Raw genomic sequence first — 26,404 nt, 5'->3', positions numbered from 1 at the left:
CTTCACACCTCCCTACTCATTCCTACAGGTGTTCCCAACACCCCCTCTTCCCTCCTACACACATGCTTCCTATACCCTTCCCTACATGCACCCCTTATTCATCCCTACACCCACTCCCAGCCCCCTCCACATCACTATGAACCCTCCCACACACGTACTCCTTGTTGACCCTTTCACCCCAATGCTGCCCTCACATATGGACCCCTGCACCCACACCCAACACACATACAGGCAACACTCACCCACCAAAGTGTCAAGGGACCCGCATGCAGCCTCTCACCCTCATAAGATTCCAGTGATTCAATCGCTGGCAGCCTGCTTTTGAGCAAAGCGCATCTAGTGTAGTCCTCATGGTGCACCAGACCAGCTGCTCCCACTTTTAATAAGGGCTGGGGCATTAGGATCCGCAGTTGTGGCTGGACATAGAGCACCTCTGGGCCGGGCTCCTCCCGCCCAGCCTGGCTCCAGCAACCGCGCACCCTGCAGCCCCAGCCCAGCCCCAAAGCGCCCCCAGCTCCGTGCAGGAACTTACCCGTGCCTCCATCCACCATGCATGCGGACAGGGCACGGGCCATGCTGCAGCTCCCCTGGCCACGTGCCGGGGGAAAGGGGCTGAGCTAGAGAAGAAGCTGCACACGCTGTCCCCAGCTCGTCTAATCAGGCGCGGCTGGGGCAGCCCCCGAGCCATGCAGCCCTCGGGGCAGCAGCGGCAGGACCCGTCTCACTGATGAGCCTGGCCCTGCAGAGGTAAGCAGCTCCCCTCCCCTTGCTGCCAGCTGGGGCCCGTGAGCCGGCCCTGCCTGCCTTGCCTCGCCTTGCCACTGCCCCGCCTCTGCGACCTGTGGCAGCGGCAGCGGCTTCATGGTGGCACCACCGTGGCTCTGCGCTCCATGGTGGTGGCGGCAGTGGCAGCGCCACCACAGGCCAGATAAAATGGCTTGGCAGGCCACATGGCAGCCCGTGGGCCATATGTTGGACAAGCCTGACTTAGAGAGACTTGGGGCCTCTGCCTGATCAGAAGAGCTGCTCATCTTGGCATGCCACCCTGATAAAAGCTGTCCAGTGGGGCCTAGATTTGTTTCCACTCACCAGCACCCGAGTGTCTGTCTGGGATTAACTGACCCTCCAGTTCCTCCATATAAAACCCTGACCCAAAATAGGACAACAAGCCTAGTGAGCGTAACCTGATCCCAGACTGCCTTGCTGTTCCCTCCAGCTTGTCCTGGAACTCTGCTCTCTGTTTGGTCTCCTCGCTTCCTGGCTCCTCCTATTCCTAGTCTCTGTGCTCAAATTGACCTCCTAGTTTCCTGAACAATGTTGTCCCTAGAATTAGATCATTCTTCCTAACGCTTGTACCTTGATCCTAACCCTTCAGTACCTTGATCCCCAAGTGCCCTAGACCTGTCCACCCACACTGTAGTGATGCATCAAATATTTTAACTTTGAAGCAAAAGGAGAAAACTAAACCTGCTTTAATGTGCATGACTATTGCCACTAATTTACAAGAAACACTAAATAAATGCCCATGACAGAATCCTCATAAAGTTTTGAAAAGCAGATTTTATTTAGTAGGCACATCATTGCTTTAGTAGACTGAGCCGCACAGCTCATTTTATTTCACCATTTGTGAATGTTTTTATTTGAATACACTGCATTTCTCCATGTCTGTGAGGATTCAAATACAAAAATACTGTTTTGCTTCACTAAAAGATGAAAAAATAACAGTAAAACCAACTACACTACCATAGCTGGATATAAAAAAGAACTGTTGGACAGAAGACACTGTAATCTGAGCATTGATGAAACTGCAGCACAATCATGCTGAGCTTGTACAGATAAGAGTTTGAATCACATGGGATGATGCAAGCTGCTCACTAATAAAATAGGGAACAAAGAATCCGCTCAACACAGGCATGGGTAAGGGTCTCAAAACAATATAATTCATATGACTTAATTTCCTTACTATGTTTCTAAAAGTTTGCTCTCAGCTGCAAGGTTAAAGGCTTAAAGGAAAAGTACTGCTCATTATACTATACTAACTCATTATCAACCAGCTGGCTTAGATTTCAGGTGTTACAGATTTCTATTCCAATAGAAAAACATCTTTGAAGAGATACAAACATACAATCTTGCATTATTTTAGCGGCTAAGAATTTTATCTGATTGGCATTTCTCTCTTATCTGATTGGCTGTATTTTATTAAACTGTACCTGCAGAAACGATACTTTCATATGCATGAGAAAATGTGACTCCTAATATACAACTTCATGTGCATTGTAAAAGAAGCACATATGGCATGAAGAATTTTTGAACATGGCAAAATTATTTTGAGTCATAGTAATTTAATAGCTTTGATTTTTTTCACAAGCTTTATTTTCTGTTTTCTCCACAGAAGTTTCTGAATTTAATATCTTTTTTAAAAATATGTTCTAATGTTGTGTGTAAGACCAACAAACTAAAAACCTAAAAGTGCTTCACACTGTAATATGCACTAATTATCTTAGCATCTAGCATTTTACACTGAATGTACCTACTACATTTGAAAAACTCATTTTAAAATCAGCTTGTCAAAGCTTTCAAGAAGCTATCTGGGAAATCAGTTTGTTTGTTTTAATGAATAGGGTGAATATAGCCAATTACAGAATTACAGGTCACTTTCTCCATACAGTGCTGATGAAAACACAGTGTAATCCAGAGCTCCCGAGACAGAACCAGGTCCGGTGTAGGGAGGCATTCTTTTGATGCAGTACTGAGCTTGCTCAGGAGGCAGCTCTCGACGAAGCTCTTCTGCGAGAATATTGGGCTGAAAAACAATCCCCCCCCCCACCATTAAAGCAGGTACAAAGCATCCCATTTAATCAATTATTTGGCTTTATTTTACAGCAGTAATATTAATAAACTGTTTTTCAACTCCCCAAAATAGTTCTGCTTAGTTTTAACTTCAGCTACGAGCAGGTGCAACTAACCCCTTCAGAAAACAGATTGGGTCAAAGTCTACCCTCAGGGTATGTTTACCTTGCAGTCACACTTTTCAGCAGGTATTTCAACTTGTGCTGAGCTCTGTGCTGCCACAGTAAAACTGCTACCAGTTCCCAACCTAATTTAAAGCTGGCTCATGTATGCCTATAGGATGCTTCCATGATTTCTGTGAGAGCAATGTAGACATACTTTCAATCATATGCTCATAACTTCAGTGTGAGAGGCTGTTTTCTTAGGGTGATATATTTCATTGGACCAATAGAATCTTTTATTGTTGGTCCAATAAAAGATATCACCTTGTCTCTCGCATAATTCTTGGACCATCTTGGTTATCACATCACTCTTGCACTACGTACACTTCAGTGCTATTGTAAATCTATAAGTAAGCATTCACTGTCATTGTTCCTGCTTTCAATTTATAACAATAAAAAGGCATCCTTCTACTATTCTTGGTATGATTTAAAAGAGAAATATACTAACAACATGTGTGATGTTTATGTTTTGTAGAATAAAGCACTAATGCTGCTTTCTTGAGACCGTGACCTGAATTTCACAGCAAACTTCTAGTGGGAAAGTGTTTGAAAAATCAGTCTGGCCCTTACAAGCTGAGATCACAGAATCAATACAGAGGCCCAAACTGAGTCTCCTACAACAGTAGTCACTGTTCTGTTCTGAGTACAGATGCTTTTTTCCTACAAGCACTGTCTCATCTACTGGTTACTCCAGAACAGTGGTCACCAACCAGTCAATCTCGATCAACTGGTCAATTGTGGAGCCTCTGACAGTCAATGTCAGTCTGTCAGAAGCTCCATGATTGGGAGCAGCAGGTGCACGTGGCTGGGCTGGGTGAGGGGTCAGAGCCCAGGCAGCTTGTCTGGGAGGCAGGGGCAGGGCAATAGATCCTGGGGTGCCAAAAAGTGATCTTCAGGATAAAAAGGTTGGAGACCACTGCTCTAGAATATGAGTTCCACTCTCTTTCCCCAGCTCATGCACTGCCAACTGGTGTATTGAAGGAAGCATATTGCACCTTCTTCTGGAAACGTGTTACTGATCCTGAGCACCAAGTGCTTTGAGGAGCCTGTGTACTTCCCAGTGTTTTTCTGTGGCAAGGCATCACTGCAGCACTGCCATCCTCTAACACAGATGTGTTATAAAGGTGTGATCTGGCTCAGGATTTGGTGTAACTGGTGGTTTGTTCAGCTGATCTAAACCGCATTTAAAATCAGCTAAATTCTACAGCATTGCCCAGCTGCGGCTGTGAGTAGAAGTTATAAGGAAGTTTATGACAAGGGATTTACCCCTCAAATCACTCCTGTCACATGGATATGAGTGAGAGTATAGCATGCCCACTAGATATGTAGGCTGTGTCACTGGAGTATAAACTCTGTAACACGTTGGATTTTTCCTAATGCTTTGTTAGATGAAAGGATAAGGAGCAAGCTTTGAATTTCACACACATTCTAGTTAGGCAGTTGGGTCAAAGTCCAAACCTGCTGCACAAGAATAAAAGGTGAGAGCTTTATCCTATAGTTTTACTACCTGAAAAGAGAACCTAGCAAGAAATAAAGATTTTGTATGAGACTTTCAGCAAAGAAAGGTTAAATAACAGAGTTTCTGAATAGAGAGAGGTAAAGTGCAGGTAAATCCTTAGAGCCCACCACTAAAAGGACTGACCTTATCTGAAGCTAAGATTCTGAAGGAAGCTATGACTTGCTCAGCTGTGTCTGTGTCCGCAGTCTCTCTGGTCATGAAGTCAATGAAAGACTGGAAGGAGACAGTTCCTTGCCCATTGGGATCAACCAGGGTCATGATTCGGGCAAACTCTGCTTCACCCTTTTACAAAATTCAAAAGACATTGTCAAAATACAAATTCCAACATATATGGCATATTACTAGAGACTCGGGGCAAATTTTTTAAAGGCACTTAAGTAATTTAGGAACCTAAATGTTGTGGAAATTTAACAGGATTTAGGTTCTATACTGTCTATATCACCTTTAAAAGTGTGACTTAAAACGTTTTTTAAATTATATCCTGTCTTGAAAAGACAGCAGCTTTTACCACTCTGAAAGCATTTTCTAAATTGTTTCTACATACTTTTGTTCTTCTGTCTTTTTTTCACCAATGGCTTGGTGGATTGAAGGATTTTAACTCAGTCCTTCATTATTTCACCCTGTTGGCTCCCATTGACATCTATGTAAAAAAATTCAATTTTTAGCATAAAAGAGGAGCAGGTTCTGTGACACTGGTCCTGGAAGCAATTCTGCACTGTTTATCTGTTATTGTGGAAACCCAGTAATATCACATGGCGGTTTTGCCCATCAGAAACTATTTTCAGGACTGCTGGCAATAACATGTTGAAATGTGAAGTTACACAAATTATTCTGCTGTTCATATTTATCAAAAGAAATTATTAAAATATTCTTCCTAATGCAATCATTTATTTCTAGGAATATTTTTCAGTTACAAGAATGTGTCAGAGAGATTTAAAATAAATAATACATTTAAATTGAAAAGACATATGTTAATTTATCAACTGTAAAATTAAAGGAATATTTTTTATAAATTGAAGCTAAATGCAACAGAGCATGAAAAATGCTTTCAGAGCTATATTTAAAAAAAATTTTAGACATTAAAAGTATAAAAGAAAATGCAGAAAGAAAATATCTGAAGTGTAAATATGATTAGTTGCAAACTGTGGCAGCTGTGGTTAACATTATGAGTGATACACAAATTGAATTTCACTGTATCTTAAAATTCATACCAAATCATAACCCATTGAAATTAAGCAAGCTCTGAAATCGTCATGATCCATCAGCCCATTCTTCTTCTATTGATCAAAGCAGCATAAGGAATACAGGAGGGAAGGTTTGAGGTATCAGAGACAGGTAGGAGACCATCACCATTTCCATAAAGATGATGAATTTATGTCAGCAGAAGTTTGGATCCATGGAATGAGAGGATGTTCATTGCCAAAGTGAGTCACGAGGAGCATCATCAATTTAAAACAGTTGACACATCACACACGTCAAACAGACATCAAAAGGTATGATACCAGAAGAAGGGGAGGTCAAATACAACATATGAACACACAGAGCACAACCAAAGAAGAGAGAAAGGCAAAGGAGAAAAGTTTGTCATTGAAATAGCCAAAGTCATGAAAAGTAGGCTGTTTCATTGTGATACAACACAGTTTAAGGTTTCAGTGTTGAAATATTTATCAGAAGTTGTAGTATCCTCTAGTGACACATTAAAGGCATACTGGAAAAAAGTTAATTCCTCTATGTTTAAACTATTGTACCCCAGAGCCCAGGCAGACTGAACTGTGTGCTGAAACAAGAGTTTTCTTTCCTTTAACAACTAGCTAATGGGATCCAGTTTTCAGCAGAGATCTGAGTCTGTGAGGTCAATGGAAAAAAGTAAATTGTTCTATACCCAGCAAAGGTCTGGCCACAAGCAGGTTTCTTACCATCACCCAGTTCTGAGTAGCAAGGCAAGGGCGGCACACATCGCCTGTTGCTGAGAATGGTCATTGAAATGGGGTGATGGTAAGAAATATTTAAGACAGAAGTAAGATAAAGTCTACTTGTACTGGCCAGTTCTGTGTTCTAACCTAATTCACTGCTTTGCAGAGCGCCCTGCTTATACTGGGTCATTCTGAGCACAAAGGAGAGCTCATGCCTGGAAGTGTGAACAATGAACAACTGGCAGTGATGTGTGAGATGGGGAAGGCAGCAGCACCTCCATTGTTATTCATCAGAATCCAAATAAACAATCTTGAATCAAACAAAACCAGCAGATGACAAAACTGTATACAATGGAGATAAAATCCACACCCTCTTCAGGCTATTATTATGCCAATCTATCTGAAAACAGTCATTCATCAGTTTCCTCTACCTGCCGGTCATTTCCAACCTGTCCGAGACTGATGAGGCAGGCTTTAAATTCATCAGAGCGCAGATTTCCAGATTCATCCTAGCATCACATCAGGGGTCATGCATGCAGCAGGTAAAAGGAGGGGAAAAAGTCACAAATCAGGTTAGTTGGGTATTGCAGAACACTCAGAAGTCCTATCAATAATGAGTTCATATCAGACCCATCATTGTGTATATATGCAGCACTCTATTGCTGGAATGATTTGAAAATTACAGTAGCATATTTGTTCCCATTGCTTTTCTTGTTCTTACTCCAACTGCAATGTTGAAATGTCACTATTATGTAAAAACCAATTCACCCCCCACTCTTCTAAACACACATTTTCTCTAAATGTTTTGTTCCTGTATGCTACTAGTTTTGTCCTTCATTTTCTGTTGGCATACCATATAATGGGCATGGACAGACATAATGATTATAGTAGTTTTAAATACCTCTGAAGTGCTATAGAAAGTGAGCAGGCAGATGAAGCACAGTGCTATAGGGCTACAGAAAAAGGCTTTAAAATGTATGAAAAATGACCCTGAATAAAACAGGATAACACTGAAGTGCCTCACAGGCAGTTGTACATATGTAGACTATGGAAGTGCTCCAGATGAAAAGTACTTAAAAAAGGAAGGACCTGAAGCACATGTTTGTCTGCCCATTATAGCAGATAGAGTCAATGGATAACTTGACCTAAACAAAGCCATTCTATTAAGGTTGTTACTACTCTCTTGATTTGATTTTTTTAATGGAATAAAAGAGAAGAATTTTATTTTTGCTTAAATGCAAAAGAACACCTGATCAGTCATGTAATTTGTCTCCTTTTATGACCTTAAAGCAGAGTCTGCTTTGAATATGGACTATAAAAAGGGCAAGTTTAACTTCCCAGTGACTCCAAATCAAATTTGCTCAATTTCCTAAGTTACTTATCTTTTCTAACAACTAGCCCAACAAATGTATGTTGAGTTCTGAAAAACAGACTGGTTTCTGGACTGAACATCAAACATAATCCCTGAACCAATTAAGGTATTTACGGATTTAATTAAGGTGCATGCCATTAAGGTTTGTCTCCAAATTCTGCAAGTAGTTTCCTTTGATGGTCTGAAAGACTGACCACTTGTAGAACTGTGCTAGGCCCAATTTTTTTTCTATCGCTTCCACATGAGAGAAAAAGAACTTGGGTCAGTGGGTTAATGATCTATTTTTGAAAGGAGACTCCTATATACTTATATTTGTTAAAACCATACATGGTCTGAGAGAGGTATTGGATGCATTAAAAAATACACTGGTACCAAGATCAGTTCCTGTCTCCCAACATTTTTAGAAAAATAGTGATGTTGTAACATTTGTTCCATCTGCCATTAATCTCCCACAGCTCCACAGAGTGCAGATGAGAGGCAGCAGTACAAAGCCAATGTTTACAGATAGGTTGGGGATGAAAATTTTGAACAGGGTTTCTTGAAATGAATGAAGACAAATCAAGTGCTTCCTTTAAATTCAGCCATAATTAATGGGACAATGTTTGCTGTGAAGTACCCTATTTCAAACAATTACTACAGACTCTCCCGAACACGCCAATCCATTCTGACTCATAACTCATAAGAACATAAGAAGTGCTATACTGGGTCAGACCAATGGTCCATCTATCTCAGTATCTTGTCTCTGGCAACGGCAGATGTGAATGCTTGAGTGGGATAGCATATACACAGTGTATAGAGTAATCTATCCCCTGTCATACCCTCCTGGCATCCATCATCATTGGTTCAGACATGCCAGCAGATATATCTTTGACTGCTCTGCTTAATAGCTATTAATAGATCTACCACCCACAAATTTGTCTAATTCCTTTTTGAATCTGGATATCCTATCTGTCTCTACAACCTCCTGTGCTAATGAGTTCCACAAGTTAACGACATGCCATACAAAAAAATATATTTTATCTTGTTAGTTTTACACCTCTCTCCTGCTAATGTCAGTGGGTGCCCCCTATTTCTAGCATTCTAGGACTTCATGAATAACAATTCCCCATTCACTTTGTCCATACTCATCATGATTTTATAGAACTCTATCATCTCCCCGCTCAGCCTTCTTCCTTCCAAAGTGAAGAATCCCAGCCCTTTTAGTCTCTCCTGGTACGGCATCTGCTCTATCCCCTTGATCATGTCAGTACCTTTTCTAAGTCTACTACGTCCTTTTTGAAATGTGGAACCAAAACACCACACAGTGATCAAGATGTGGATACACCATGGATTTCTATAGTTGCATGCTTTCAATTCCTTTCTTAATGATGCCCAATACTTTTTTAAACTTTCTTTATTAATAAATCCAACTTACCAAAGATGTCCAACATTTTAGGGGCTTTTTTTGGTTACCACTGCACACTGAGCAGATTTTTTTAGAAAACTATCTACAATGCCTCCAAGATTTCTCTCTTCCCCAAGCTCATTCTGGATCAGCTCCGGGAGAAAATTATACCAGGAGTGAATTCACATATTCAACTTTATTTATAAGGCCTAGCAGAGTATAAAAAACATGACAGGAACTAATAGTTAAATCCTCTCCCACTCTCTCTGAGCCCATTGGAGCCAGACTATGGGGGAATTAGGACTGTTTGACCAAGTTTGGTGGTGGACAGTATTGGCATGTGCCCCTGCTTTTTGTACAACCCAGCCCTTATTGTACAGCAGACATATGAGGGCACACTGCAGGGGTTGCAAGACCTATGAATCCATAGCTACGTGTATCTATCAATCATTCCCTGAACAGGTGTGTAGAGGGAAACAAATGTGATGCCGGAGTTAGTATCCACTTCGTGAGCTGGGCATGGCTGCTTGTACCAAGTATTAAGGCAACATCAGAGGCTTCATGAATTTTGTAACATGCATTGATCCTGGTCTAAAATACATCCCTTTTTATGCCACACGTCAAATAAACATAAAATCATAGGAAATTAGGGCTGGAAGAGACCTCACATGGTCATCTAGTCTAGCCCCCTGCTCAAGGCAGGGTTGTTCCTGACTAAACTATCCCAGCCAAGTGTTTGTCTAACTTATTCTTGAAAACTCTTGAAAACACAATTGCACTTTATATGAAGATACCTTACAATGAAGTCATAGATCTCATTCTATTGCTTTCCCTGTTTTAAACTATAATGTAATGCCTCATTTATGGAGAAAAGTTTCTTTATATTATTTGTGTTGTTTACAAGCTAACATTAAACATTTACATGAGTTCTAAAGGGATATAAGTAACTTTGCCTTCTTCATCCTTCCCTTCCAACCCAGAACAAAACACTGAAATCTCCTATCTTGTCTCATTATTAATCTCCTAAAACTTGTCCTTTTCCCTCTTTGATTTATATGTGGCCTTCTACAAAGACAAAATTCTAAGCGAAAGTAATGCATCCTCAAATGAATGTTAACTTATCTGTATGAGTTTACTGACATGTATTGTTTTAGAGGAAGCTGTTAGGTAAAATACAGTGTCAATCTTGCTATTGTTTTCCATGCAAAGCTCCCATTTAAAGTCTGTGGTATGCACAAAAAGTAGACTTTGGCTCAGAGTCACTTCCTCTGACCAGGGAAACAAGAACTTCACCTGGTATTGCATATATAGCTACAGTAGATAATCATATACTTTGCAATCATGTGTAGTGTTTATTGAACTGCATCAAATCAGAAATAAGAACCTCTACCATTAACATGACATGTGGAAACCAAGAAAGAACTGAGAGTTGCCAATTGCCAAATATACCTTTCACTATTCCAATTTCTGTTTATGAAAAATCACTTGTACATCACTTTGAGCACCAAAAAAAACTTTCAGCTCTAAAGTGAATTTTGCCTCCATGCTTTTTATTTCCTGTTGCAATAAATTTGAAGAGACAGAGAAAATATACCAGCTCCGCAGATCATGAATGTCCATACTTAGAACTAGATTGTGCCTTCAGGCACAGCCTTGAACAAGATATGGTAAGCTCCACCCATGTAGAAGCCATTCAAAATAATGCGGGCCTAATCCTGAGACCTTCATTCAGAGAGGGAAGGACTGCAAAATCTATTTTTAATGGTAACAGATTTTGCACTACAATATAATTATGCTGTTGTTTATTTGTAATTGCTTTTCCTAGAAATGTAATAATGGATTCCCCTCTCAAATCTATAACTACATGAAGTTCTCCTTGGAGGTAGTCTATAAACAGTTGTTAGTCTCATGCATCTCAAAATAAATGAGGAGCAGTTAGTAACTCTTGCAAATTAGTACTTTGATAATATTCACACAAACACAGCTTTATAGTTTAGATTTTGGTTTAAACTGAAAAACTGCCAAGAAATATTAAGCTAAGACATTCATTAATGATCCTGTTGTGTTTATATATTTAAAGTCTACTCATCAGGCATTATATTAATATTTTGGATCTTTGCTAAATGTTTGTCATTGCGAATTACATTTTAATTCTTTCAGTGTATTTGTACAAATACATCATACATAAAACCACTGTTTGAAACAATAGAATGATTTATTATAAAAGTAAAACCAACATTTTGTCTTACAGGGAGAATATGATGCTTTTCATGTTTTTAGGGCCAAATTCAGGTGACCCAGTTTCCCCTTCATTTCAATTCAAGGCAAAGGATTTCATAATTCTGCCGTATCTGTCTAAATATCCAGCTTAGAGAATCTATTCTCAAGTATACCTAAATAAACTCTGAAGCTGAGTTGACACTTTTTATCCTCTGACAGAATATTTAAGTGTGTGGGACTGAAGGGAAGATATAAAATTGAAAAAGCATCTTCAGTCTCTCAAATGAGTTTGCTCAATGGAAAAAAAACATCGCTGCCTCCTAACCTTTGTCAACTGAATCACATCTTCCCATTAAATTATACTTTAATTCATCCATGCAACCTTCACTCTTATCAGCATTTCCACTATCTGTCCATGCAGGAAGACTGCTTTAATAGCTGGGTATTTTAGCATTTTACTTTTTCCTTTCTTAAACTTTCACACTGGTGAATATTAACTACTCTCTAGTCCTCTGGTTTTACCTTCTTTCCTTAGGGCCTGGCCCCTTCTACCCTGCATAAATCTTTGTCAAAGCACCACCTTGCTCTTGGCCCACTGCATACAGCTGCTATGCTTGTGTATTATTTCCTCTAGAATCTCTAGGTCTGATTGCTGGTTGCTGAAAAGGTGGAAGCTCTGTAACAAAAGAGTTGGCTCCCATAAAGCTTTGCTTCTCCATATAATCTTCATGCCTCCTGAAGTACCAAGAGCATGGCCGTACATTCGTGTGGCTACCACAGCCTGCACTTCACCAGCTTTCCATGCTATCCCCTCAAAGCCATTGGAGCAGGAGCTGCTGCTATTTAGGGGGGCAAAAAGCCACCCTTCTAAATTCATGTGAGCTAACTGCTAGAAGTGGCTACACCAGTGGCCCCTAACACATGGCTCACATGGGATGTGGTTGCCCACTATGCTTTACCTCCTCAGCCATGTTATCTAGGGAGCAAGCAAAAATTTGAGGACTCCCGGACTTCACAGTGCAAGTTCTACTGTGATAGGCCATCTTTGTGAAAAGTTACTTCTTTTTTTTAATAGATTCACTTAAACTATATGGTGTAATAAATCTGGGCCTGATGTTCTTGTCTGCTTTTAATGTCTCTAATTGCTCAATTATCTGCTCCAGTGCACTACAAAAGCCTTTTAGCTTCCTACCCTGGGAAATTTATTGTCTCTAGGATGTTATCCTCTGCTTTCTTACTGAATGGAAAGAGGAATTACACTGCACTACAATTATATTTAGTTTTTTCCATAAAATCTATCACTAACTCCTGTGATCTACCCTCTTTTAACTTATGGGCGCCTATACACGAGCAGCGAGGCTGCTCCAACATGCTATAATTACAGTGCATTGGAGTATGGTAATTATTACCGTGCTCCAGCAGCCCCTAGCATCTCGTGCATCAGCATCCCTGTGCTTAAAAATGGCAGTGGGGGCACTTTATCTAAAGCTCGTTCAAAAAGCTTTAAGCGCGGGGATGCTGACACATGAGATGCTCTGGGTGCTTTAATTAGAGCAGCTCTCGGAGTTGCTCTAATTAAAGTGTCTTCCCCACTCTCCCAAAGCACATGTATAAACACCTATGTGTTTGCCTCTAATGCAGAAAGTTTTGTTTTTCTCTGAAAAGCCGGGTACCAGGTGACTATCCCAATGTATACAAGAATAAATCCAGGTGCATGTAAACCAATTTGGTTTCAGGAGTGGGATTAACAATTCAGCTAATTGGATAAAGATGAAAGGGAAAAGGCACTGAGCCTTGAATGGGTTCAGTGTTAGTTAGTGTGATGTGTGGCCTGGGTGTGTGTGCAAATCTCTGAAGCCAAAGCTGGTTTAAAACCAGTGGCCCCAGAGGGTCAAGGCAAGCAATTCTGCACAACCTGTTGATGGAAGGAATTGGTACTGGGAGAAAGCATATAACACGCTAATGCTTTAATGTAAGGGACTACATCACTGTGTATCATATGCCATTACCTATTTTCTTTTTTTTTTTAATAGGTTGTTGCAAATATTGAATCAGCTGTTTTGCTCTGCATTATATATCAAACTTGAACAGAAATTTATCTTTAAATCATCTATATAATCAATACTATGATTTTAAGAGAATGAGACTCCTCTTTTATTTTTCTTTATTACTCATTAAATTATTTATTCTAGTGCATCTTGGATTTTTCTTAAGACAGTGACATTTAGAATACAGAGAAACTTGCTTTTGGGAAGTATAGAAGATGTAGGAGTACTGTACCCTATCGAAGTGATTGAAGGATGCTCTGAATTCATTCATTTGTTCTTGGGTGATACCCTTGGCATCTCTTGTAAGGATCTGAGTCTCCACTTCATTGATAGTTCGGGCAATGGTGGTCAGGAGGAGTTCCCATCCAACACGGACATGCTATAGGAGAGGACACACAGATTCTTCAAATTAGTCCTAAAACACAGCTATTTAGATTACAAAAAGGAAAGTAAAAGAGAAAACAATGGCAGCTGAAATATTTATATGGAGAGTTGCTTGTTAGCTCTAGACTATTACTATGAATACATCGGAAGTACAGGTTGTAGCAGAAGGCCACCTCTGGTTCTCCCCAAAACTCTGCTCTGTGACAATTAGGTTAGTATGGGCCCTGCAGAGGGTACACACCTGACCCTATCTCTTTAGGTAACCTGAGCTGGATACATTCCTGGGGAGGGGGGGGACCTGTTCCCTCTGCCTACGTGACTGGCATCATATACCTGGGTGAGGGGCTTGGGCTCTGGGGCTTTGGCTCTCTAGTGGGCTAGAGACTGCCAGTCTGCCCAGCAACCACTGATGCATTTCAAATTGGTTGGCTGGCAGCCAACAGGTGCTGGCCTCCATTGGACCAGGTAAATGAGGTCATAAGGGCTATATAAGTTAAGGACTGCCCAGGAGGAGCAGCAGTAGCCATGATGAAAACTCAGAGAGAGAAGAGCTGGACTATCTGAAACTTGCTCTCTCTCTCAAAACTCATGATCAATGAACTGCCTGCTTCCAGAGGGAATCTCCATCTGCTTCTGGATGATACTTGTGAGTATGGTACCTGAGATCTAACTAGATATATAGCTTGCAGTAACTCAGATGTGTGATCAGAGGCTACTCCAGCCACCCTGTTTGCTCTATGGGATTTATCTGATACTAAGGAATTTATCTATGGGATTTATCTGATACTACTCAACTCTGTACCCTATTCCAACCCTACTCCTTGTAACCAATAAAGTTTTCCTTTGTACCTAGCATGGGAGACTTATTGGGAGTGGGTCTAGATTATGCTTTGGGGTCCCCTTGGTTCGGTTGACTAAGGGAGACCACTACTTGTGCTTTCAGCTGAGGGAAGCACCCCAAGTTCTTGAAGTGAGTCAAGTACCCTTGAGGGCTGCTAGACCTGTTTCCCAGGGGGTGCAGTACCAGAATCAAGCCTGTCCCTGGGTGGTGGCAGCTCTATCCCCAGCCTAGTGTGTGTGCTCCAGGAAGGGGGTCAGCTGGACATGAGGCACCCCCAGGGAGGCACTCAGAGCCTGGAAGGTGGTTGGGTGCAGTGAGTAGGTGGCTCAGTGCAGGAGCACCCCCTACTGTCCGGTCACACAGGTGATATACAGAAAAACATGGAATTCTTTCCTAAACTTATATCTATTCATGTCCTGTTTCAATGCTTGATGACAATGCCCATTTTAGCTACATAATCCATTGTTGTCTTAGATTACAACACTTGGATTCAAGAGCGTTGGCTTAATTCTGGGAAGTATTTGGCTGGCACAACATTGTCCGTCTCTAAAACTTTCTAGTTAAAATCACTTTCTTACCTTGGGCCCCAAACTCTTTGAACACTAAAACTGATGAGTCACTTTATGCACCTAGGTAGTTTCATTTAGTTCATGGGAAAACTTAGTGTGGAAAGTGCCTCAGATGTAAGTGTTGGCAGGTTTGCAGCCTTCATTGTAAGGTTGTTTATTTGTCATGGGAAATAAATGAAAAAAATGAAAGAAACTTAGTGCTCTCATGGTAGAAAAGTCTTGATATTAAAGAATGAACGGAGCCAGGAAAGATTCTATTTCAGAAAATGAAGTTGTTTGTCAAAAGAAATTATTAAAGAAGTCAAAGAAATAGCCTTTATGTTCCAATAGAGATATTTAGTAATATTTACCTGGTCAATAATCCATACACCCAAAAATAAAGCCTCAACAGGAGTGTAGGTTTCCAGTCTTGCAAGCAGCAAGGCTAGGACTTTCCTCAGCATTGGGCTGGCCAGATAAGATGGTATTTTAGTTTTAAAAAATGAAAAGTTTTGTTTAAATCACAAAATCACAAAATCACAGTCAAAACAAACTGAACCTTAGAAATCTGTTTTTCTTCTACTGCTAATAAATTAAAAGTCTGGTAAATTCTGCCTTGTTTTAGATCCCCATCAGATCAGGGAGGGAGGTTATAATGAATCTGATAACAGAATGCCTGACAAGAACAGAAGTGAATTCATAGCTACCTCCATGGTATAGTTGGTATGCTTGTTATCAAAAACTAGTGCTTCCTGGATAAGCTGATGGTCTCCTTCCAGCTTGTCAATATTTGTTTTGTAGTTGATGATATTGTGCTCATATTGCTTCAGTTGATTCATCTGGTCCTCCAAGGGCCCTGTCATTTCAATAGAGCTGCGGGCAATTTCCTATACATGGAAACAAATAAAAGAATTAAGCTGCAGGTTTATTGATTTGCCAACCATTTACATGAAAAAGCAATGTTTTCATACTAAGAGTTGGCAACAATATAATCCTCTGCACAAAAAGAACATATTCTACCCTGAATTACACTCCTCAGAGGAGATGCACACTTACCTCTGGAGGTAACATCAGGGCCATGCTGTCTTTGTGACAAGATCACAACTGATGTAATAATCATCATCTTCTAGGAACTGATTTTCAAAGGTACAACTCCATTTAACTATCAACACTTTGGGCCTTTAAAAATCTCCATTCTACTATTTTCATTTTCTTCTGAAAGAACTAATCTAATCTAGCTAGAGAGCTTTTATTAGCTTTTATGATCTCTCACTGCTTTCAAATCCTTTAAAGGAGTTGATTGCATTTGTTTGACTGGCAGAAGGCAGGGTAGATTTGCACTTTATAGCCTAATTAAATGAGGGATGCATAAGCTATCACAAGCAGCAGCTTACTTCATCAGATACTAAAAAATTGCTTGGAGCGCCAGAGCATTGCAGTCCAGGCCACCAATATGCTGTGTGTACAGACACCCCTTCTTCACAACCTGAGTGGTACTCACCTCCATCTTGGTCTGGATCCATGGTCCAATGACGTTGGCCTGAGCAGCAAATTGGCGACGAAGACGTTCATTAGAATGCTGACGAGCTAACTCCTCCTGTAAAGCTTGATCCCTCACAGGCACAAGTTGCTTCACCTGCCAGGGTGCCAAAGGCATGAGGATGAATACGAGTAACTCAGATCAGATCACATTTCTAAAAATAATAGAGCATGACCTGGTAGATGCTGATTTTTGAAGTTGATCACAAATTTTTCCATTTCAAGTGCAATTTGAAAACAGAAGTCATACAGTAGAAGGTGCCTTGGGTGGCTCCCCTGAGCAATTCAAACCCCTTTTTGTATAGAGCATGTCATTGTCAACATTCCTTTAGTAACTTGAAACTAAAGCTGGGAATGTGACCAGAAAGATGAAATTTTAAGTCAAAGAAAATCTTACTTCTGCCTGCATTCAAGTTTAAGACTATTTAACTTTTATTTTGTCACCACAGGTTTGTTCTTTTGGGGTTTTTGTTGCTGGGTTTCAGTTTTTGGTTTTGGTTTTTTAGCTTTTGAAACACATTCTGATCAAATTTACTTTCTATCAACTTCACTTAGCTTTAATTGGCACACAGGATTTCATTTAAGCAGAGCCACTAGGATAGGTTGAAAAGAGATATGATGGGCTTGGTTTGAATATAGATGAGTCTAAGTAAGTGAACTCTAGAAATTTGTTTTTTGCCTACAATGCATTGTTGTTAAATGGAATCTGAGTTTGGGGGTCAATGCTTTGGCCTTATAACCTGCTCAGATCAGCTTTCCATGGTTTGCACTGTATGCTGTGTATTTGTATGGATGTGAATATTCTTGGTTATTCTTTGTATTCTAAGTGTTTTCCAAAAGCAGATCAGGAAACTGATCCAGTACCCACCTAAATGCCTGGCAGGTTTTCATTTAATTTCAAAAGGAGCACAATTGGTTTCTTGAAATATGTATTTGCAGTCTATATAGCCATATGAATGAAGAAAGCAATTCCAATTCAGGTTATTGTAATCTTACTTCATAAGTAAATTTAAGATATGCACCCCTACCTAACATTTAAAATGTGTTTCAAATACACTTTATAGAATAAAAACTAAGATGGGGGCCAAGTTCTCCTCTCAATCCCATATCAGTTATCCAAATGACCTACTAAGTTTGTTCTCTACAAATGAACTGAAGCCTGATTAGCAATGTTAAATACATTTGACATTTTCTAAATACATATTTCTTCTCTCACCAGCTACTCATACTATCCATAATCACATCCAAGCTTCTTCTGGTCAGTAACTTTATTTCACATTACCATATCTTGTCTTGTGTCCAGACTAACAATGATTTTTTAATACAAAAAATTCATCCTGGGCATGTTCCTGAAGTGTTTACACATGGATAACAGACACAGATCCTCCTGAGTGTTATGGGATCATTTGGAGATTTTTTTTAAATGTTGGGTTTTTTGTTTTGTTTTGTTTTGTTTTTTGCAATGGGGAGTCAAGGCAGGGTGTGGAAAATTCACAATTACTGCAGCCAAGTTTTCTGCACATTCTCATTATTCATAAATGAAAACAGTATTCATGCAACAGTCTTTCCACTTGAGCGTACAGTACCTTTTCCCACTTGGTGCGGATTTCATCCAGAGTGACAGTGCTGTAAGGATTGTTTGAACTTATTCTCATGTTGTAGCTCTGAATAACTTTCTCAACTTCATTGTGGATTGAGAGGATAGCCTGTCTTTCACCATCTGCCTCTGGCAAAGTGGCTTTAAACTGTTCATGGGCAGTGATTAAACTCTGAAATCAGAAACAAAGAGGGATAGCATTAGGATTGTACATTAGAATCACAGTTCTGTGGTGTTGAACGCCTGATATAAATACATTAACTCTTTCAGAGACGCACAAGCTTTCATAGGCAACAGTCTACTTTTTCTGATGGACTGCAGTCCGTTCCTAGCATCTGATGACATAGGTTGTTGCCTATAAAAGCTCATGCCCCTCTGAACTAGTTAGCTGACAGCCTGTCTGCTGTCAGACTAACACACCTAAGTATTTCAGTAGAAAAGTTGCAATTCATTAAAATGTAAATGCAATTATTTTTATTTGGGGAGATGGTAAAGGGGAGAGGGAGAGAGAGAGAGAGTTATTTGCAATACTGAAAATCTAATATTTGTGCTAATGCATAAAAAGTGAAACTGGACCACTTAGTATTACCATTCATTCACTGAGAAAGGTTGACAGGTAAAAAAAAAATAATCTTTTTTTTAAATTTGCAGTTTTTCTAAACTCAAGTGTTGTTAGAAAAACAGGTGTTTAATAAATGTGCCATTTTATCCTGCTACTGTCTCTTAACTACTTCAACACCAGCAAAATATGATCAACTGGTCCAAGGAAGTCTTTATACTACAATCTTTCATTGCAAATTTTCTCTTCAGTGACCTGAAGGCTGTGTACAGAATTTCTTTTTTCACCATTTAAAGCACTTTATTGCCATGACTTAACAAAAGTGCATGGCTTTACAGCAGTTTAAATGGGTACAGCATTTTAAATTAACCCTTGTTAACTGAGGTATTAAATTTGAAGCACTGTATTTTAAATAACTTCTGTATGCTGGTCAAATTTCTGACTAGTAGAGAAGCCCCAGGAGACTGCGGAGTGCCCCCTGCTTCCTAGCCTGGAAAGCGCAGGGAGGCTCAGAGTCCACTCCCCCCCCGCAACCAAAACCCGCTCTTCTGTCATATTTAAGAGCACTATAACTTTACAGTGCTATAAAAAGTGCTCTAAATTACAGCACTGTAAAAGGTGCATAGAGCACTTCTGTACATACCCAAAGAGATCCCAATTTGAATTCAAGTTCCATGGAAAACAAATTCCATGGGAAATTTCCCATTAATGTCAATAGGGTTGAGATTTTATCCCACACGTATATTGTCTTTGAGTAGGGGAAGAGGACATGAAACTGACACCCTTGCTGGGGGCCACATGCCGCAGAAGCCCATGCTGTGGGGACAGCCCCCAGGAATTCACCCCACCACATGGACTGTGTTACCAGCACATAGCCCCCCGCCCATGCTGCACAGGTGGCAAAAAGTCTTCCAGGGCCTCCCCCCACTGCATGTTACCTGCCACCGTTGAGCAGTCCCTCTCTAATGTATTATGATGCAGGATCCAGATCTACATGTAGGTAGTAAATACCTGACAGCATCCTTTCAGTACAGTTGCACAAATGTATTACTGTAATTTTGATTTTGACTACAGCCTAAGAAAAACAAAATGAATCCCTTAAAATGATTTTTACAAGTCAGCTATATTTGTATTTCTGCCTTCTAGATCTCTGGCTATGAATTCTTTCCAAGGGGAAAATATTGGGCCTATTTTCCTGAAAGGGCCATTTCTTCTTGCAGTTCATCTTTCTTTATAGAAAAGGCTTATACAACAGAGAAGATATTCTCCTAGAAAGATAATTTCAAGATAGGATATATTTTCTCTTTTATATATGTATTCATGCCGCAAGAAGACAAGGATTCCTCTCTTGATTAGAGAAAAAGCCCTTCTTTAGAATTGTAAACTAAAAACGTGCTCCCACTTACCTGAATTTCCTCTATGCTGTGAACAATAAACATGTCCTGTAAGTCTTCCATTGCACCTTCCATCCAGTTGTTGAAAGGAGCAGCTCTTTTGGCAAATTCCAGGTAAAGCTGATCAATTGTTTCCAGCAACTTCTCTGTCCTCTGTTAAAGTTACCAAAGGTACACAGGTAAATTCATTGTTGTTATAGTGCAAGCTAACATACGCTTTTAGTGTTCCTTTTGCCATGTCCTCCATTTTCAAAAGTGACCAATCATTTCTGGCTCTCCGATTTAAGACACCTAATGGTTCTCACTGCAGTCAGTGGGACTACTCACATTAAAGTTACCTGCATATTAAAATTCCATAAAACTAAGCCTCTGCCTAACCCTCTGGAAAAAAGGATTGGGAGTACATAATTTTTTTGCAGTTTTTTTATTTAAAGTGTTTCATTTTAATGTACCTACATGAAAACAAGTTCAGTTCTACTAATGTAATATTAGTTGGTCATTTCTTTCATATATAAAAAGGAATAGTAGCACATTTGCTAAATTTCAGCCTTGCCTCCCTCTGCCCTCAGTGGAAGCCAGGAAGACACAACCTAGGGATTTCAAGGAATGTTTACACAGCTATTTTTGGGTCAACCCTGCCGTTGATTTTATTCTAAAAATCTGAGCCATATGACCTGCCTTTCCTTGTTTGTATCACACCTTGTAGCCAGCAGCATAACCATCTATATCATGCTTCTTATTTGCAAAGAGGAGCCCTTCTAGGAACTGGCTTACAGACCTCTCTCTCCTTATGGGCAGCAGAGACAGAGAGCGGGATATAAAAGGGCCAGCTCTCAGGAACAGGGGAATGCATTGCTGCTTCTGATGGACTTTCTGGATTTGAACAATGTGCAATGAAGTTCTAAACATACTGTAGAAAGATATAGGTGGGTAGGGGTAGTATTGATCCCACACTTCCTCAGGGGATGATCCTGCCTTGAGCAGGGAGCTGGACTAGGTGACATCATGAGGTTCTTTCTGACCCTACTTTCCTATAATCCTAAAATCAATGTAAATATAACCTGAATAAAGATGGATCTCACTGCCTAGGAATCCCTGTCATCCAAAAGTCTACAAAACCGTTGCCTTTATTTTGCCTCTCAATCTGAGTTTTGTTGAAGCAAATACAGAAGAGTGGTTGCCTAATGGATATCACGTTTAGGCATCATAAGGGTATCATAAGGGTACCAATCCAAAGGGTGGTGCTATAAGCCACCTCTTGAGAGAGAAATTCATTTTGTTCCTGCCCTATAATCACATCTGTCAGCAGATCACTGTTAAATCTGTTAAAAGTAGGTAAATGTATTTTGCAAATCAAACCACAGCAAATTGAAGTGGAAAAATGAGGAAAGGGGTTATTACAGTCTGGGTTTTGGGCATTAAAAATCAATAGTGGATCTTTTCTGAGCCCTAGGGCTTCATTAAAAAAACCCCAGCAACTTGTTGATGTACAATTTACCTCCAATGCCTCTCTCCTTTTCTGAGTAAGTGTTCCCAGTTTGTCCCATTGGTCACATATCTTCTGGCATCGATCATTGACGCTTACAGAATCATGGTAATCCAGTTCACTAAGAAAGAGTGAAGACAAAAAAGAGCTGCAACTTCTGAAAGAATGGACAGGGGGTGCATCTATATGAGATGTTTACTGCAGAGCAGCCTAATTAGCTCCACAATATAGTTTCAACGTCTACACGTGCAGCTCTATTAGGCCACAAGAAACTAATTAACTCCGCCACAGGTTAATACTTGTAAACACAGTTATGATTTTACAGTGGAGTTCTTTAGAGCACAGCAACACACATGTAGATGCTGACGGGGCTGGCTGGGGCATAAGGGTGCTTCATTGTGGGGAATGCCTGCTGGCTAGCCCTGAACTGGAGCACCCTCGTGCCCCAGCCAGTCCCTCTGCTGCACATTGAGCTGGGGCAGAGCAGTCCTGGGTTGGCAGGCTGACCCCCCAGATCCCCTGCCAGCCAGAGCTGCACTGACCCACCACAAGGTGCTATGGTCCTGGGCACATGTTCAAATGCAGCGCCTGGGAGCAATCAACTCTGCCCAAGTGTGCATGTTGCAAGAGCGCTCACTAAACACTTATCTTTTTTCTTCTCATGTCAAAAAGCCATATTGCAGCCAGTTAAGTAATGCAGTGGTAGCAATGTGAAGGGCCAGGGCACTCAGAGGGGCATATCCAACCTAATCAATTCTCTGCCATTGCAGGAGTTTCAGGCACCAAAATCACCACAGACATTCATGTTCACTGTCTGTGGCATGTTCATTTCCTGAGGACTGAAATATTTGACTCTAACCTTTATTATTGGGCTCAACATAGAGGAACTGGGTGAAATATAATGGCTTACAATATACAGAAAGAACAGAGTTGACATGTTTGGATTCCAATCATAATCCCTTGCTTCCAAGACTGGGAGTGGTACAAAGACCTCCCAGACTTGTGATAGAAGAAATTGTGTCCAGCCCCCATTCATAGAACAGCATTAATTGACTCAGGAGCCTAGAATCATAGAAAATGAGGGTTGGAAGGGACCTCAGGAGGTCACCTATGCCAGCCCCAGCTAGATCATCCCAGCCAGTTTTGTCTAGTCAGGTCTTGATAACCTCCGAGGACAGAGATTCCACCACCTCTCTGGGTAACCTGTTCCAGTGCTTTACTGCCCACCTAGTGAGCAAATTCTTTCTAATATCTAACCTAAACTTCCCTTGCTGCAACTTGAGACCACTGTTCCTTGTTCTGTCATCTACCACCACTGAGAACAGTCTAACTCCATCCTCTTTTTGAACCCCCCTTCAGGTAGTTGAAGGCTGCTATCAAATCCCCCCTCAGTCTTTTCTCTAGACTAAATAAACCTAGTTCTCTCAGCCTCTCTTCATAAGGCATTGCCCCCAGCCCCCTCACCACTTCTGTTGCCATCCGCTGGACTCTCTCCAATTTGTCACATCCTTTCTGTACTGGGGGGCTCAAAACTGGACACAGTACTCCAGATGTGGCCTCACCAGTGCTGAATAGAGGTGAATAATCACTTCCCTTCAACTGCTGGCAAAACACCTACCAATGCAGCCCAGTATACTGTTAGCCTTCTGGCAACAAGGGCACACTGTTGGCTCATATTCAGCTTATTGTCAACTGTTCCTCCCAGGTCCTTTTCTGCAGAGCTGCTGCCCAGCCAGTCAGCCCCTAGCCTGTACTCATCCATGGGATTCTTCCATGCTAAGTGCAGGACTTTGCACTTGTCCTCATTGAACCTCATGAGATTCCTTTTGGCCCAATCCTCCAATCTGTCTAGGTCACTCTGAATCCTAGCCCTCCCCTCCCCCCAGTTTGGTGTCATCTGAAGACTTGCTGAGTGTGCACTCTATGCCATCTTCCAGATCATTGATGAAGACACTGAACAAAACCAGCCCCAGGACTGACCCCTGGGGCACTCCACTTGATACTGACTGCCAACTAGACATCAAGCCATTGATTACTACTCTCTGAGCCCAATGCTCCAGCCAATTTTCTATCCACCTTACAGTCCATTCATCCAGCCTGCACTCCTTAGCTTGCCTGCAAGAATGTTGTGGGAGACTGTATCAAAAGCCTTGCTAAAATCAAGGTATACCACATCCACTGGTCTCCCCGCATCCATAAATCCAGTCACCTCATCATAGAAGGTAATCAGTTTGGTCAGGAATGATTTGCCCCTAGTGAATCCATGCTGGCTGTTCCTAATCAGCTTCTTTTCCTCCAAATGCTTAGAAATGGATTCCTTGAGGATCTGCTCCATCATTTTTCCAAGGACTGAGGTGAGTCTGTAGTTCCCTGGATCCTCCTTTTTCCCTTTCTTAAACATGGGCATTATGTTTGCCCTTTTCCAATCATCCAGGACCTCTCCTGGTCACCATGAGTTTTCAAAGATGATAGCCAGTGGCTCTGCAATCACATTGGCCAACTCCCTCAGCACCCTTGGGTGCATCTCGTCCAGCCCCATGGACTTTTACATGTCCAGCTTTTCTAAATAGTCCCTAACTGTTCTTCCACCACTATGGGCTACTCACCTCCTCCCTATACTGTGCTGCCCAGCATAGTAGTCTGGGAGCTGACCTTGCCTGTGAAGACTGAGGCAAAGAAGGCACTGAGCATTTCAGCCTTTTCTGCATCCTCTGTCACAAGGTTGCCTCCCCCATTCAGTAAGGGACCCTGATCCTCCTCTTGCTACCGACATACTTGTAGAAACCCTTCTTATCACCCTTCACATGCCTTGCTAGCTGCAACTCCAATTGTACTTTGGACTTCCTGACTTTATCCCCGCATGCTTGAGCAATACTCTTATACTCCTCCCTAGCTGTTTGTCCAAGTAGAACAAACTGTCCAAATAGAAGGAACGAAGTAGAAGGAACTTTAATTTCCAGATGCACTTATTCCATTGGACAGAATAACAGGAACACAGGTGACAGACTCCAAAGAAGGGATAGCGACCAATACTAACCGCTTGTTTACTGTGTAGGCTGACTCTATACTGCTTGGCAGTGACAATACATATAACAGCTTCTTGGGTCTTGTTTTGAGCTTCTGAGTTGAACCGGTGTCAAACCAGCTTTCTGATCCAGGTGACAAATAATTCCTATGATTCTGCTGATGACTTCACGACCATAACAAAATACACGTGTTGGGAATGTTACAAGTTCACTTTTACCAGTGTATCATTCATCATCCACTGAATTTAGCTCTTCGCTGCCTCTAGAGGACACTTTGCACAGCATTAAGCTCACTTCTGTTGTAATTTTCTGAGAGCATGCTAACATGAGGCTAAGATTCACTCTAGCACAGGAGAAAGATGTTAATTCTATACAGAAGACACCTCCTCAATCTGAACATTCCTTTCTAGGCAATTTGGAGAGGAATATATGTATCAACTTAGCCAGTAACTTGAGGGGGGGTCACAGTGGACTAAATGGGAAACATATTTATCTTCCCCTCAGTGAAGCTGCAGTGTAGGCTAAGGACAGTATTCTATTCTAACTCCTCTAAGCCTTGTAGGAGCTGAGTGCTAGTGACTTAATGAAGGGGTATCTGGGCTATTCTGTTGTAAGCTAGGACTTCAAATGGGAGTGTGCGTTATGAACCAGTGAACTCTTGAAAACTAAATCTTTTTTTTTCACAAAATGTTCTAATAATAAAAAAACCAGGGAAAATCCTATACATTTAAGCAGACTTGCCTACATAAAGGGTGCGTCTACATCAGATGTTTACTGTGCAGTAGCATAGATTACTACATAGTAAGTATGTGCATCTACACGTGCACATGCTTACTGCTCAGTAAACTTCGCTGATCATGAGTAAATTTCCTACCTGCAAAAGCAAGCAGAAAATTTACTTGGGATTAGTTAGTGAGTAATAGTGCTCATTTAGATGCCTGACCAAAAGCAAATCTGTTCCCAGTCAGCCAACCACAGTGGCGTGAGAGATTGCTCCCTGCCCCCCAGGAGCTGCCTTCTGCTGGGGTGGGGACTATAGCCCCCTGCCCTGACAGCAGGGAGCTCGAAGCCCCCCTTCTCCAAGATCACAATCAGGGAGCAAGGGCTGAGAGATCCTTATCTCCCAGCCTCTGCTTCGCTGGAAGCAGCACCAGGGGTCCCAGCAACAAGTGAGCAGTCAGGTTAGGCAAAGCACCTGTGTGGACATCCTGGGATTCAGGGGCAGCCTCCTAATTAAGATCAATGAAACATCAAAATGTGGCAGGAGAGATAAATGGGGAAGTTATATAGAGGACTAGGAGTGTGGGCAGGATGATTTGGGTGGTCCTAGGGCGTGCCACAGCCACCCCAGGGCCCATCCTGCTACAGCTTCAAATGTTATTTGTCTGATAAGACTTTTGGGGAGGTTAAAAAATACACGCTTGGAGTGAAATGGGATGAGGCAAATTTTGGCTGCGATTTTTTTCTTTAGTGTCTTGTGTGTTGTTTTTGTAATGCAGAGTGCTGGAAGGTGGTGGAGAAAAAATCCCTAAATACCTCTGCCAATTTACCTCAGTTATGACC

At 41.2% G+C, this 26,404-nt stretch overlaps 1 protein-coding gene across 6 annotated transcripts in view; it reads right to left on the bottom strand.

Moving 5' to 3' along the window:
- Positions 1-1,540: 1,540 nt before the first annotated feature.
- ACTN2 (actinin alpha 2) overlaps positions 1,541-26,404 on the bottom strand; it is a 104,862-nt gene continuing 79,998 nt past the window's right edge. For 4 of the 6 annotated variants that reach the window (XM_025213603.1, XM_025213611.1, XM_025213619.1 and 1 more), the window contains 10 exons: positions 21,828-21,936; positions 20,342-20,482; positions 18,366-18,548; positions 16,742-16,876; positions 15,948-16,127; positions 13,700-13,846; positions 6,875-6,952; positions 5,742-5,807; positions 4,654-4,812; positions 1,541-2,803 (listed from right to left, as the gene is read on the bottom strand). In XM_025213603.1, coding sequence (XP_025069388.1) covers positions 2,645-2,803; positions 4,654-4,812; positions 5,742-5,807; positions 6,875-6,952; positions 13,700-13,846; positions 15,948-16,127; positions 16,742-16,876; positions 18,366-18,548; positions 20,342-20,482; positions 21,828-21,936 — 1,357 coding nt within the window. In that variant the 3' untranslated portion in view covers positions 1,541-2,644. Of the gene's footprint in view, positions 2,804-4,653; positions 4,813-5,741; positions 5,808-6,874; positions 6,953-13,664; positions 13,847-15,947; positions 16,128-16,741; positions 16,877-18,365; positions 18,549-20,341; positions 20,483-21,827; positions 21,937-26,404 lie in introns of those variants that run through there. The other 2 variants (XM_006016362.3, XR_003095951.1) reach the window with 2 other exon arrangements.

The sequence above is a fragment of the Alligator sinensis genome, unplaced genomic scaffold, assembly GCF_000455745.1.
Source record: "Alligator sinensis unplaced genomic scaffold, ASM45574v1 scaffold93_2, whole genome shotgun sequence".
Taxonomy (NCBI): Eukaryota; Metazoa; Chordata; order Crocodylia; family Alligatoridae; genus Alligator; species Alligator sinensis.
This window is presented reverse-complemented; position numbering and strand designations above follow the sequence as displayed.